This window comes from Urocitellus parryii, chromosome 7 (genome assembly GCF_045843805.1).
Source record: "Urocitellus parryii isolate mUroPar1 chromosome 7, mUroPar1.hap1, whole genome shotgun sequence".
Classification (NCBI taxonomy): Eukaryota; Metazoa; Chordata; class Mammalia; order Rodentia; family Sciuridae; genus Urocitellus; species Urocitellus parryii.
The window spans coordinates 154,367,272-154,382,112 of NC_135537.1; the positions used below are offsets into that span (position 1 = coordinate 154,367,272).

The window sequence follows — 14,841 nt, forward strand, 5'->3', positions numbered from 1 at the left end:
TACCTTCTTGTTGTGCCCTTGCAAGACAGAAGAGGCAAATGGTTTCCCTCAAGCCTCTTTCAAAAAGGCCATAACCCCATTCATGAAGGTGAAGTCCTTAGTCCCAATTACTTCTGAAAGGCCCTACCTCTTCATACCATAACTTTGACGGTTAAATTAACACATGAATTTTGAAGGGACATAAACATTCAAAACAGAGCAAGGGCTTATCTAGTGTCAAGGGACTAGGGCTTGGATGTCTGATGTAATTGTCTCATCTGGTTTCCACTGAGAGGCCCTGCGGATTAAATGGAAAAAAAAAATCCTCATTCAGATCTAGGGCATCTTCCTGCTCTTCCTGTGATCCTTTGGGTTCATGGAAGTCAATCTACTCCTGGAGGAAACTCACTGAAGTTGTCTAAGTCTGATTGTGTGTACACATACCATGCAATCATTTCCAAGTGGACCATGAGCTTTCTTCCAATGGCTTTCTTCTGCTCTCAAAACTAATTTGGAGCCAGGTGCGGTGGTGGAGGCCTGTAATCCCAGCGGCTCGGGAGGCTGAGACAGGAGGATGGCAAGTTCATAACCAGCCTCAGCAAAATCGAGGCACTAAGCAACTCAATGAGACCCTGTCTCTAAATAAAATACAAAATAGGGCTGGGGAATGTGGCTCAGTGGTTGAGTGCCCCTGAATTCAGTCCCCTGTACCAAAACAAAACAAAACCTAATTGGGGCTTTGCTGCTTCCAGAAACTTTGCCCAGAAGATGGGGCCCAGGACCCTTTTTCTGGGCTCCAACAATATTGTTCTTTCTCTTATTTCCAGAGCCAGGGGAATTATTTCCCAGACAGAAGTAGGAAAGGCTGGCTTCCTCATCATAGGGCTTTCAAATCTTTGATCTATACCACAAATCCTTCCCTAAGACATCTCAGAACTCCCTAAGGATTTTTAGAACTCAGAAGAACCTGCTTTTCTCTGTTTTCTGTCATCACACCCTTTCTTGAGGCAGGGAATATTACATGGGCCTAGTAGTTCAGATACAAAATAATGACATGGAAGAAAGAAAATAGATGGAAAAGCTTTGATTAATTTCAGTTGTATGTCCTTTGCATAGAATGTAAATTATATGAGGGTTACAATCTCCCCCTGTCTTGCATTGTATCCCTAGTACTTAACAAAATGTCTGGCTTTTAAAAGTGTTTTAGGTGAATAAATGAATACGAAAGGATGAGAGCTAAGCTGGAAAATCAGTCTTAGGTATGGACAGCACATTACATATTCCACTTGGCAAACACTCCTTGAACACCTAGTATGATAGGCACTGTGTTAGATCCTGAAGACACAGTGTTGAACAAAATAAAAATTCCTGTTCTTCTGGGGCTTACCTCCATTATAAGTTCTATTATAGAGGAAGGCAATGAACAAAATAAGATCATGACAAATGGACAAATAATGTGAAAGGAATAATACACAGGATGAAGTGATAGAGAATACTCGGTGACTGGGGAGTGAGAACAGGGGTGGTGACGTGGGCTGATCTACTGATATGACAGCACAAACCATGCCCAAGAGTAAGAGTCGAACTTAAAAAATGAACAGAAATACTATTAGTTTAAATATAAAAAAATCCTACGAAGAAAGCAAATTCAGAATAGTATTTAATATTTATAAGATCACCAATGTGAACACAGTGATATCACGTGAGAATATCTGTGGTTAAAACACCTTGGGTGTTTCATTTCTAAAGTTAAATTCCACTGGCATATTCTGTTTCAAGTTCTTTTCATCTTCTTAAAAGTTATACGTGGAAGTTGTTTTAATGTTGGTTCAGTTCCTTCTGTATATATATCATAAAAATGTCAAGTTGACCCTTCAAAAAGTTGTTTTCAGCTGGGCACAGTAGCACACTTCTGTAATCCTAGTGACTTGGGAGGCTGAGGCAGGAGGATCACAAGTTCAAAGCCAGCCTCAGCAAAAGTGAGACGCTAAACAACTCAGTAAGACCCTGTCTCTAAATAAAATACAAAATAGGGCTGGGGATGTGGCTCAGTGGTACAGCACCTCTGAGTTCAATCCCCAGTATCCGCCCCCCCCCCAAAAAAAAAAACAAAGGAAAAAAGAAAATTGATTTTGCTTAGCAGAGAAAATAAAAATGTTCCATTTCTCCCTAGAAAAAGGATAATATTTTCTAATTGTGCAAACACTAGGAGAGTGTCATTTGACTCCATATTTTGACAGCTGCTTTGCATTTATTATTGGAGAGGCTTTTCATACAGCATGCTCCTATTTTTTTCTAGTAAAGGGATATTAACATTATCTTGAAATTTAAGGAGTTCTTGATAAATAGACCCCTCACTTCTTAACTCCTTAAGGGGAAAAATAAAAGCCTTTTGAGAAAAAAGAAAGAAGAATAATTTTAGACTTTGAGCTCCTTGATTTGGGCATCAGTAGCATCCATCATGGTAATATAAAAATGTGGCATTTTGGGACAGTCCCTGTTGTGCGTCCCATCATTCTGCAGAATAAGTCCCAATAAGTCGCTTTCAGATAGTTAAACAAACATGCAAACAAGAAACTACTTCACATTTTGTCTGGCATTTAGTAGGTGCAGGAATTGTTTGCTGAGTTGAATTGTCTTGGGCTGAGCAAGTGCAACTCCATTTTACAATGGGAAAGTGAGGTCCGTAGAACTTGTAGGTGCATCTGAATCGTGCTTTGTACTCTACCAACAGCTTCCATCCAAATTAGGTTATTTAAGAGTTAGTCCCCACCACAATTAGATGTAAAGTAGAAAAAGATGAGAGAAACATTTGAAATACACTGAATTAGTCACTTGCTAGATTCTCCTATAGAGTGAGTCAGTTTCTGTTACTATGGGAAATCTAAAACCTAATGATTAAAAGATTCAGGCTCTTGGATAATGATGGAAAGATTATTCTTTAAAGAACCCCCCCTCAAAAAAAAAGCTATTATTAATATATTTTTTTTCTTGGTGTGGTGCTGGGACTCAAACCCAGGGCCTCACGCATGTTAGGCAGACACTCTACCACTAGCTACATTCCCAGCCCTATTATAATCTTTGAACTAAAAAAAAAAAAAAAAAAAAAGTCCTGTCATATAGAGAAAAAAATCTCGTATATACTATTGGTGTTAGTTTAAATTGATTCAATTTTATGAAGAACTTATGACTATCTACCAAAATTAAAATGAACATATTTTAGACTTAGCTCCGACCATTCTGTAGTGATTTACTTTCATGAGTATATTCAAACTGTGGACATATTGGCACTGCAGTATAGGGACATATAAGGAAAAAGATTTAATGAATATATGATATTAACTGGAACATGGTTAGTTGTAGATGAGAACTTAAAACAGCTTAAGTGTTCACTGGTAGATTGCTGACTACACAAATTATGGGCTACCTGGGTAATGACCGTTTATGCACACCTTTGAAATATAATATTGATCTATGCATGGACGTGACAAGATGACCACGATATGCTAAGTCAAAAGCTGCTTAGCAGAAGGCTCAAGGTGGAGTGAAACTATTCACCCATGCATTGGTGATGAAACCTCTGGAAATGAGGTGGGCTATTTATGTAATTTATTCATTTCTACAGTATGCATTTTTTAAAAAATTAAAATAGATTTTTTGAACTTTAAAAATTAAAAAGGAATTTTATATCTGGATACCTAAGAAATCTGTTGTTTTGATGAATAGTAAGCCAAACCCAGGAAATGGTTAACTGTTGCCTACTTTGCTACAGTGCCTTGAGTGCTCACTGCATTTTGGTGTTCAGTGAATATTTTGAGGGAATATGTGAGCAAGGACAGTTAACCCTGGTCACTCTGGGACAGGGATATGTAGGGACATTAGTATTCATAACTTCTAATGCTATATTTAGTCAGTGAGTCATTGGAGAAGAATTTAAAAACACAATGATAGGGTTAATTTATCCCTACAAATCATAGACCCACATAAAATAGTTTGGGGATCCCATTTGCATTGGAAAATAATTCTTTCTTGTGGGGAGTCTTTGGGGTGGAACCCAGAACCTCCTTCATGCTGGGCAAACGCTGCTGCTGAGCTGCATCCCTGCCCTTGGAAGAGGAATCTTACTGAGTCCTCATCATAAGATTTTTTTGAGTACACTTACCTATTGGATCAGAAGTCACAGAAATACAAAGAGGAGGAAATGTTAGAGATGGCTCAACAGGTTCAGCTAATTCAGCAACACCCAATAAGGAGCTCACTTGGACTGAAACCTGGGATGGTGCTTCCATTCTCTCCTATCAGCAAGTTCTCTAACTACCAGCAAGTTTTTTATGGCACTGAATTGGAATCTGCTACTTTACAAGACTGACCAAGTCTAAGGAGCTCTCCTCACTGGTTTAAAGAATGGGCCCTGGTGTTAGAGACTTGCTCTGAACTCCAGTTTCTACATGTAGGTGCTGTATGACCCTTGGGCAAAGACAACACCTTTCTCTAAACCCAAGCAGTTTCTTTTCAAAATGGGGATAGTTATGATTTATGCCTTACAGAGCATTTTTCAGAAGATAGTGAAATACATGCAAATTGTTCTTTGCAATGTACAGTGTAAAACGCTCAATAATACCATTACGATTTTGATAGGCTTTTTCTATTGGGTATTTGATAGAAACAGAGAAGATAGTGGCAAAAGCAGTAGCGAAGAGATGAGGTGTCAGTGGATTGTGTGACTGAGACCCTTGGTCTTGGCGACCCAGGCATCTCCTGTTTTCCTCACTAAAATCAAGGTTGGGGAGGGAATTTCATACAATTAATTTGAAAACAAAAAAGCCTTCATTTTTACAATTAGAGATACTAAATTATGAAAGTAACTACCAAGTGTATGAGAATCCACTGGCGGAGGGGGACACACAAAGAAAAACCTTCTTCTTCAGCTTCTCACAAAACTGTCCTCTCTGAAGCTTCCTTATACCCAAACAGCTGTCACGGAAGCACCAGTCTTCTCCATCACTCTACCACCTTTCTGATGGGTGATGACTGCCTCTAGGGCTGGATCTGACTTGACACCATTCCTGAAGACATAAACCATAAATCCTCAACGTACTGGGAAGGCGTGGGTGAGCAATATCTATATGTACTCGCCATCTGTATCTTACCAACCAGATGAAATGCAGCAGACTAGGAGACTTAGGATCGGGTCTAGCTAGCCTTGACCTAGCCATGAACTCATTGTATGAACTCTTAGCATCTCAGTTTACTCATCTACAAAGTGGTTACAAGTGATAGTTCTTACACGGTGTTCTCAGGAGCTCTAGGTCTGTGTGGTAGCAGTGGGTTCCTGGCCTCTATGTTGTTCCAAGCAGAACAGTAATATCTCATCACCTGCCCCCAAATGATCCCTCTGGCAAGGGCACCTTAAGTGCAGAGTAAGTCACTGATATGAGCCCCACCAATTACTTAAGAAAAATTTGAGCTGCTAAAAGAAGCCTATTGAAACAACATCACAAAGCGGTACCCTTACCTGGTGAGTGAGTGGGTGGAAGGAGGAAGGGTTTACAGAGGGAGAAGCATGTTTGACTGAGAGGTGCCTTCTGAGTCTCTGGAATGCACAGCTGCAGAGCCAGCTGCATCAACAGAACTACGGTGCAGTGCCCTGCGTGTTGGGCCATGACCTCCCTCTGCAGGGACCGTAGGGTACAGGGTGGGGTGAGAGGAAGACCGAATATGCACTTAGGTGTGAGTTTCAGTCCTGGGACAGGGAGTTTCATTTCTCTGAACCACTATTTCCCTAAGCAATTTCTTTTCAAAATGGGGATAAAAATATTAGATCAGCCTAATAAGCATATCATGTGGTTTAAATACAATGAGTTTGGGCTGCGTATGTAACTCAGTGATAGAGTACTTGCCTAGCATATGCAAAACCTTGGGTTTAACAACCAGTAATGGTGGAGATGGGGGTGAGGATGGGGGGGTAGAGAAGAGACAAAGTCTGAAAGGCATTTTGTAAATTAAAAAGTCCCATAAAGATGTAAGTTGTATTTGGTAGCCCAGGAGATAGATGTTTAAATATGAGCCTTTAAAAATCCCCAAAAGCTTGCTAAATCTCTTTCTAAGATATGAACATGAAAAAAAAAGATCGGTGAATTATCAAATAAATGAAGTATTTTACTCTGTTCACATAAATTTTAAATAGATCTTAATTATAAAGACCATTGGATATGATGCCAAATAATGAACTACATATAAAATTATAAAGATGTAAATATATAAGACAAAAGTATACATATAAAATTTAATTATATATCATTTCAAAAGATATAACTGAATCATTTTTAAGGAACTACTGAGTAGCAACTTTTAAATGTATACAGTATATTAAAACATTTTTACAAAAATACCCTAAGTCTAGTCTCCATTTCCTGCTCCATCAAGTAGTGCCTGCTTTGCTCCTATTTCAGATGGCTGTGTCTCAGAGTTGGGTGTCACAGGTCTCTGCTCAAGTCACGCTCACAGACTGAGATGCCGGAAGGCTGTGGAGCTCCGCTTCCTACAGAAAACCATCAACTCTTCTGGTCGGTGAGTTCTCTAGAGCAATCCTCTTCATTCTCCTCTGAGCAAGACAGGTTCAGGATACTCCTCACGGGGTGAATCCAGGATGTAGTCTGTGTTACGTGACTTAGAAGAACAAGGAATACAAATTAGGATCTGAACAACTGGTCTTTCTACCCAGCCACACAAGTACTGATCTTGGTTCCACTGCAGCCACCCTTCTGCAGTCCTTGGTGATAGAAAGCAGTTAGAACTGAACCCAACGGGTATGAATAAATCTTAGGCATGTTTTAAGGTTTGAAGAAAATCCATCTCCTTCTTTCCTCACTGGTAACAAGGAATGCAGGTTAATGCATCATGTTTGATTTCTCTGTTTTCCTTACTGGATAATATCAGTTAGCAAGTCCTATGATTGTCTAGCTGTAATATCTCAGCAATCTGTTCCCCCTCTCCTTTCCCAATGCAGTAGCCTGGGTCACTAAAATAGTTTATCTCCCTGCCTCTGTTCTAATTCTTTTCTAATTCATCGCCTACTCCAGCACAGAGATCTACTAAATGACAAATCCAATTAATGGCTTCTGGAACAAATACACATTCTATAGTATGAAACATCTTGTTTTTTATACTCCGCAATAACATTTCCTTCTCTGCCACAATCCTCTTCCCTAAGGAGTTAACTTATCCTCATTCTAAAGAACCAAATCTCTCTTAAGATTCTTCCAATCTGTGCACAGTCTTGTCTCTTATTATACTGTATTTTTAATGCCTATTTATTTGTAGGCTTTTTTACAACATTTGAAGCTCTTTGAGGGCAGGAACTATTTTTTATCTTGGAATTTATGGTGCCTGGCATATTCTCAGAACAAAGGATTAGCATCCTGAAAGACAAATTTAGGAAAAGAACACAAATTTGAGGAAGGAGGTACAAAAGATAGTGGGCATGTGCAAGGAGTAGTAAAACATCACACAACCTTGGTCCTACTTGCTGGATGGGATGGTGTTTCTCAGGACTCATCTCTTACTCTAAGCCTTCAGCTAATGAATCTCCTAAATCCACTGTTTGCCTGCCTCCCAAGAGTTTGACAGACAGCTTCTGGATTTAGGATGGAAATTTGTTTCTTCTTTTTGGGAACTGTCTCTAGCTCTGATTTGCCACACTGCCTGCATCCACCCTAGATCAGTTTCCCCAGCCTATCCTCCCACACCAAACTCAGAAGCAGCATCACGTCTTAGATTAAGTGTGCCTGAAGGCCAGTGCCCATGAAGATCTAATAGACTGTGGATCCGAATGTATAGCCTAGGTTATACAACAACATTTTCCAAAGTATGTTCCAAGAGTTTTTAATAAATGCTGTATGAAGAAAGACTTATATGATGTCAAATCCTACAGGGTTAAATGTAGGCAAATGGGGTTCTTAAGTATAGGACTTCCCAGCACCTTTAATATGCTAATGTGTCCCATGAATCTTTGAATATGCAACATTACTTAAACTAGCATGCTCCTGCTACTTACACATAGGGCTAGTGTTCAGGAAGTATCACAAAAATGAACCCATTTTATTGCCTATTGATGTCAGTTACTGAAAATATGGGACTGATACAAATGGTCAGATCGGCTGTCATTTCTGACTTGGTTTGTTTTCAATCCTATCCTCTAACTTTTGTTTGAATCACTCTGAACAAATTATTCAGCTTCTCTGCTTAAATATTATAGATGTAGCTTTCTGTGAAAGAAGATTGCTGATAATCTCACAATGGGGTTAAAGGAGCTTATGCCATTTAAGAACCAAGGTGAATGTGACAAGTCCCAGACATCTTCATAGTTTCAAAACCTTGACATGGTTAAGTGGTACGAAGAATCATTATTCTCTTCACAATAATCCATATTACTATTCACTCTTTAAAGTGGTTTAAAGGAATTTTTCTTGATGATGGCTAAATTTACAAAAACATCTGATTCGGTACAGGTTAATTTCATTTCAAGGCCTTTATAAAGCTGGGAAGCTGCCTAAATTGAAAGTGGTTTTAAAGAAATACTAACGAGAGCAGCATAAGAAGGGTGGAATGGCACTGCAAGGTGAAACGAGGACACAGCATCCTGTCAAAAGTGTGTGTTTGAAGCGAAGAAGCTGGAGGAGAATGCTCTGCTTATTTCACAGTCTCAGTATCCATGAGTGTCATGTTTATCAGCACACTTACAATATGTTGGTCCAAGGCAGAGACTGCAATTTAAGTTATCTTTAAAATTTCCCTCCCCTATAATGTTCCCTAATTGGGGAGGATGGGAAGAAAGGAAACCAGGAGCAACCACCTGAAGGAAAAGTTTAGGTTCATGTTTTGCAATTTGACTTTTTCAAACAATATTCTTAAGCTTGAAATATTATAACTGCACAAATACAGAGTCCATTAGATTGGTGATTAAAATAATCAAAAGTAAGATGTTTAAAAAAAACTGAAGTGATTTTTTTTAATCAGCAAATCAACATCTGATCTTGCTCCAAATAGAAAGGTAATTCCATGAAATTCAAATTTTATCAGTCTTACATTCACAGCATACTTTTCTGGACTTGCTTAAAAACACACACGCACACACCTAAGTGTCAAACATATAGCTACTACAGTGACTCACTAGGAAACAATAACACTGAAACAACAGGGTGATGTTTTCTGTGCTTTGAGAACTTATTTCACAACAGAATCTTTGGTAAAAGCATCCAGAACCAAGGGGTCAGAGTTTCTGAAACTCAGGTAATGCATGTGAAGGTCCTGGCAAAGAGCACATATTCAATGAATGATCACAGTCTATTGATAATTAGGGCTTTCTGATTATTGTAAGAAAAACTTGGAATTTTGCCTATGATGCTGGAATGGGGCCAGTTTTGAGTATACCATTCAATTTTAGGTCTTTGTGAGCACTGTGGCTAAAGAGCTTTGACATAATCGGTGTGATGAGATAATCCCAGATTTACTGGCTTTGAGAACATTCTAGTATTAGAAATATTTCCTCTCTGATTTGTGCACTTGGTAACTCAGCTGAAAAGAGAGAATAAACCAGTCCTGTTGATTCTGTTTAATTAATAAAGACCCCATGGTGAATAAAGGGAGATGCTGCTATTTAGAATAAAAAATTTAGAGGTCCAGAAAATAAATGAAGCTGACTATAAAACATGAAAACCATCCATTTGAACATACAGTACCTCTGGCAAATGCTCCTGCAGAGACAGTGCATCTGACCTGATTTGGAGAGCAATCAACAGCAGTTCAGACATATTTGAAAATCCGAAAAGCATATTATTCCCTGCCTTTGAATAGTTGCCAAATCTGTTGTTGGAAAACAATAATATTCGATAGGGGAAAATGATGGTATTGTGTGTTTTTTAAAAAATAATATTAGTAAATTGAAGGACATATTTTAGAGCTTATAAAAAACCTAAAAGAACATGCTTTATTTCATTGGCAAAGAAATGTAAGCGAATTATTTAAATCCCATTATAATTACCCTCCTTATGTTTCTTACCTCGTAGCTAGAGGAGCAAAATGCTTTCTTTCAAAAAAGAAAGCAAATGCTTTCTTTCAAAATAAAAATTTAGGACAGCCTGCTAAGCAAAAAGTGGGCTTAAAGACAAAAAGTGTACCAGTTTTGTAGAAATTCATTCTTATAACTGTCTGTGATGATGAAAGGAGAGGTTCTTCTGTAACTTTCCAATGTAGATGGCCCTATTTATAAATCATTGAGTTTAATAAGACTTGCCAATATTATTTTATCATGCCTAAGATCAAGCTGCAGGATCAGAGCCAAAAGTAATTAACTTCCAATGTCATTTTTTAGGGGGATAACTTTATGGGTATAATATTCATAGGAACCAGACAACAAAGTAAATACATGTTCATATGATTTGTTTCAGGCAATAGTCACTTCGAATCATTGGAAAAATTTATTCCTGGCCACAGGTTCCAAGTAGTGAAGTATATAAAAGAACTATACTTACAACAGAATTTCCATTTTATAAATTAACAAATTAGAGCACAAGAATATAAGGTGAACCATGTCAATAAAAGTACTAAAACCTCACCAAACCATAGTAAGGTATCATATAATCTGGCCACAGGCATTGGTTATGAGAATAACCACAGATCAGCAATATGAGGAATCCATCCCAAAATATGAAAGGGAAGATTATAGGCATTTTGTCCCCACTAATACAAGAATTCTCCCTTACATAATTTTAGAACTGTACCTCTAAAATGAATATTTTTCATTAATGAACTTTGTAAATATCACAGAACACTTTGAGCACTTTGTACTGAGTGATCTGGAAAGTCAGTAGGGCTCTGATCAAACGTTAGCAGGATCTCATTCAAATCTTTATAGGACAAATTTTATTTTTATTATATATTTATGGTCCTTTCTATAAAAATACATTTTGGAAATCTTGAAATTCCAATTAATTAAAAAAACTTAGGTTTGAGATATTAAATTATAATAATCTAAAGCTATAGTAATATTTTGCTTACATATAATATTGAAGTAATTGCTATCACTAGACTTGTAAAAGATAAAAATTCCTGATAAAAAACATAAAGAATATTAATTATATTCTTCAGATACTATATATGACTTGGATTGTTGTCAATCAGTACATAGAGCTAATATCCCAACTCCAAAACTGACATAATTAATTTTTCAAAGAAAGAAACAGTTGTATAAATCACAGATTGCAGCCTTGGGTAATTCTGAAAAATTAATCCTGTTTTTGATCATGATAGGACAAAAAACAAACAGAATAAAGTAAAAAATATGTCCTACTGATATCGATACCTAGATACCTATATCCTGAACTATAAGATACTAATCATGATACAGGCTTGTGGGTGTACTTATACTTTAACATATATCCTTTGACAATGTAAAAAAAAAAATTATGTTCTCCATCCCAGACTGTGGCATTACTGCTAGGAGGCAGACATTCAGGCAAAGATTACATTTCCTAGCCCACCCTATCTTTATATTGAGCATGGGATTAGTTCCTGCCAATGGAAGGGGACAGAACTGTTTCTCTTTTATGAGTCTGAGGTCTTTAAGAAGATGGAGTGCCTTCTACACTCTTCAATCCTCACTCATTAACTACATGTAAAGGACTCTGAGGCTGCAGAGGATGGGCAGAACCAAGAGAAATGAAGCAGTCTGGACATCAAAGTTACCACCCAGAAGAAATAGCCACACCCATTAAACAGGAATGCTGCACTGATCTGTGGGTATTAAGCTACTGAAAGGAGATGTGCTACTGCAGTTAGTGTTACGTGAATCACTGCCAAGCCCAAGGGAGTATTTCAAGAGGAAGCCATGACTGACTTTGCCAGGGAATATATGTACTACTTTTATAGTTTTAAAATACAGAAAACGGGCAATAAATAGTTTTCTTGCTACTTTATGTCAACAATCAAAAGATTGTCAGAATATAGACTAATACACACTAAATTTAATTAGAAACCACTTTGCAAGACCACATTATTTTCAGATTAAATTCCCACTTGTGTGCAAAAAGTACATAAAATATAGAAACTCCTTTAATTTTAATGTTCTTGAAGATAGAATTATGAGTAACACAGGCTTTCACTTAATTTATTAAATAAATTTATTAAACATCTCACTAAACGTATTTTTATTAATTACCAAATTTGAAACTTTAAAACCTGAAATTTAAAACATCCAATTTCAACTTATTTTATATCGATTCTAATATTATTTATATATATATATATATATATATATATATATATATATATATATAAAGTATTACAGAAGAATTTATATCACAAAACTGAAAGTGAGTTTGAGTTCTTCTTAAAGAGAAAATCTTTGAGGTCTTGTTAGTATTACTGACACCATCATGTAAAGTGCTACAGTCATTTGAGAGTGAGTACTTGAACCCTCTAATTCTAGTGAAAAATTATGGGATTTTAAAAAACATACCATCATCCTCTATAGTTCTCTCACATACTTTGAATACTGATTGATTTTAATGGTGCCTGCCACGTGTGGACTTATGACTACATGGATTTAACTGTCCATTATGAGAAAAGGAATACTGAGACAGGTGACATATCAGTCCAGGTCATATGTTTTAGAGACAGGACCTGACTTCTGAGAATTTAACCAGTATGTTAGACTCCTCTGTTATCTGGGTTGGTTTCCATGACAACACATGAAGAGGCTCTGAGGTGGATTAGGTGATACCATCTGAATGGGGCCCTTCAGCTCAGCAAGGTGAAATTAATTGAATAATTAACTCAATGATCACAGATAATCTGTCCAATGCTACTATATCTTTTTAATAGTACTTGTCATGAAATTTATAAAAAAATGTTATCTGAATAACTGTGAATAAAAAGTACGTGTGAAGCCTGAATCAGAGGCCTTTGTGCTTCCCCAGCAGTCATATATTTTGTGTCATGTGACAATAAATTCTAAATATGTTTATTTTTGTCCACTAGACTATTAGCTTCTGCAGGTCAGGAATGGGTCTTTCTTATCTTTATAGCTTGTGTCTGGCTCACAAAAAGTGGAATCAATAAACGTTTGATGCCTGGATACAATATACATCCCACTGACATATTATTATAGTTACAGCACTGACTGAAAAGTGGGAGACTAACTTATTTATAGTTGAGGTTCAGATAAAACAATCCTCAGATGTGATAATGCAGTGAATTTGTCTTACATACTTTACAGATATGTTTACAGAAATTTAACATTATCTGGGGAAAAAGAGACTCATTTAATTTAGCTCAAAAGTCACCAAGTAATTAGAACCACTAGTCCACCTTGCCAATACTCTCACATCCAAGCAGCTTGCTAAGGTCTATTCACACATTTGGTGATAGGTAATGATTGAAGCAGTATGATAATTCAATTTTAACTAGAGTTTCTGGCATTTATATGTAAATTTACTTGAATCCCAGGCTTTAAGTTATAATTAAATAAATACTCTTGTAAGCTAACAAATCTAGTTTTAACCATTAGAATATAAAATGTTTTAAAAACACAAAACTCTTCCTAAGAGCTCACTCTATCCTTCATTCTCTACCCCTTGCCAAGGTGGTTTTAATACACTGACATTTTCAGCCTCTAAAAAGATCAGAATGTAGACAGATCCATGTTTCTAGACACTTGTATACCCAAAGAAGGGTGGAAGTTTTCACAGAGATGCCTTGTTAATACCGATACTGAGTGAAGTAGCACTATGATGCATGAAAATGATCGGCAACCCCTTACTGTTGAGATTATTCATTAGATACAGATGTGGCAGCTGGATAAGACTTAACATCAGATAAACATTTTGTATTTTGCAGTGTTCTTTGACATTGGTTTTCTAATTTTCTTTCTATAAAAAATCTCATGAACATTATTTTTCTCTACAACTTCTACAATTTGAAGAAACTGAAGCTCAGTGAGCTTAAGTACCCTATCCAAGGTCATACAGTAGTACAGCTAGGGCTAAGATGCAGAGCAGGGTCACTATTCTTTTATATGGGACTATACAGAATTGGTTTGAAATTCCATTGCCCATCTATTAATTTGGCTACCTCTGTGTCCCTGGGAAAGTTATTTAAACTCTGAGCTTCCTAATCTAGAAAACATTTAATACTGCCTGGATGCATTCTACCTACACCAAAGCATTACCAGCTCGCCTCTACCTCTAACTCCCTGTATTAGTTTTCTACTGTAATAACTAATTCTGCAATTTAGTGGCTTAAAATTACTCAGATGTACTAGCTTATCGGTAGGTAGTTCAGATATCTGACGTGAGTCTTATTGGGCTATAATCAAGGTATTGCCAAGGCTATATTCCTTTATGGGCACTTTAGGGGAGAATCGTTCTCTTCTTTTCCAGCTTCTAAAAGCCACCCACATTGGCCCACATCCCCCATTTTCAAAGTCAGCAACATAGATTCTTGGATTCTGCATCTACCATCACATGTCTTTCTCTGACTCTCTTCTGCCTCCCTCTTCCACTGTCAAGAACTCATGTAGTTAGATTGGAATAACTTATATAATTCAGGACACACATTCTGCTTTGAGGTTAGCTGACAATCAAAATTAATTTCCCTTTACCATGTAACTTAACATAACCACAAGTCCTGGGGACCAGGATTGGACATTGTTCGAGATCACTGTTTTCTGTCTGCCACACTCCCTTACTCCTCAGTTGCTTCTTTGTAATGCCTAGGGCCACTTCTATGAAGTAAAAAGGCACTGGGGTTTGAATCAATTCTTGCAATTTGCCTAAAACTTGGTAAATTTGTTACAAGAAAGAT

The 14,841-nt window shown here is 37.1% G+C and overlaps 1 protein-coding gene across 2 annotated transcripts in view; it reads right to left on the minus strand.

Moving 5' to 3' along the window:
• Positions 1-452: 452 nt before the first annotated feature.
• Positions 453-14,841, minus strand: part of Stxbp4 (syntaxin binding protein 4) — a 155,154-nt gene continuing 140,765 nt past the window's right edge. For both annotated transcript variants that reach the window (XM_026407791.2, XM_026407790.2), the window contains exons 18-19: positions 6,372-6,648; positions 453-540 (exon numbers count right to left, since the gene is read on the minus strand). In XM_026407791.2, the coding sequence (XP_026263576.2) occupies positions 6,534-6,648 (115 nt within the window). In that variant the 3' untranslated portion in view covers positions 453-540; positions 6,372-6,533. The remainder of the gene's footprint in view (positions 541-6,371; positions 6,649-14,841) is intronic.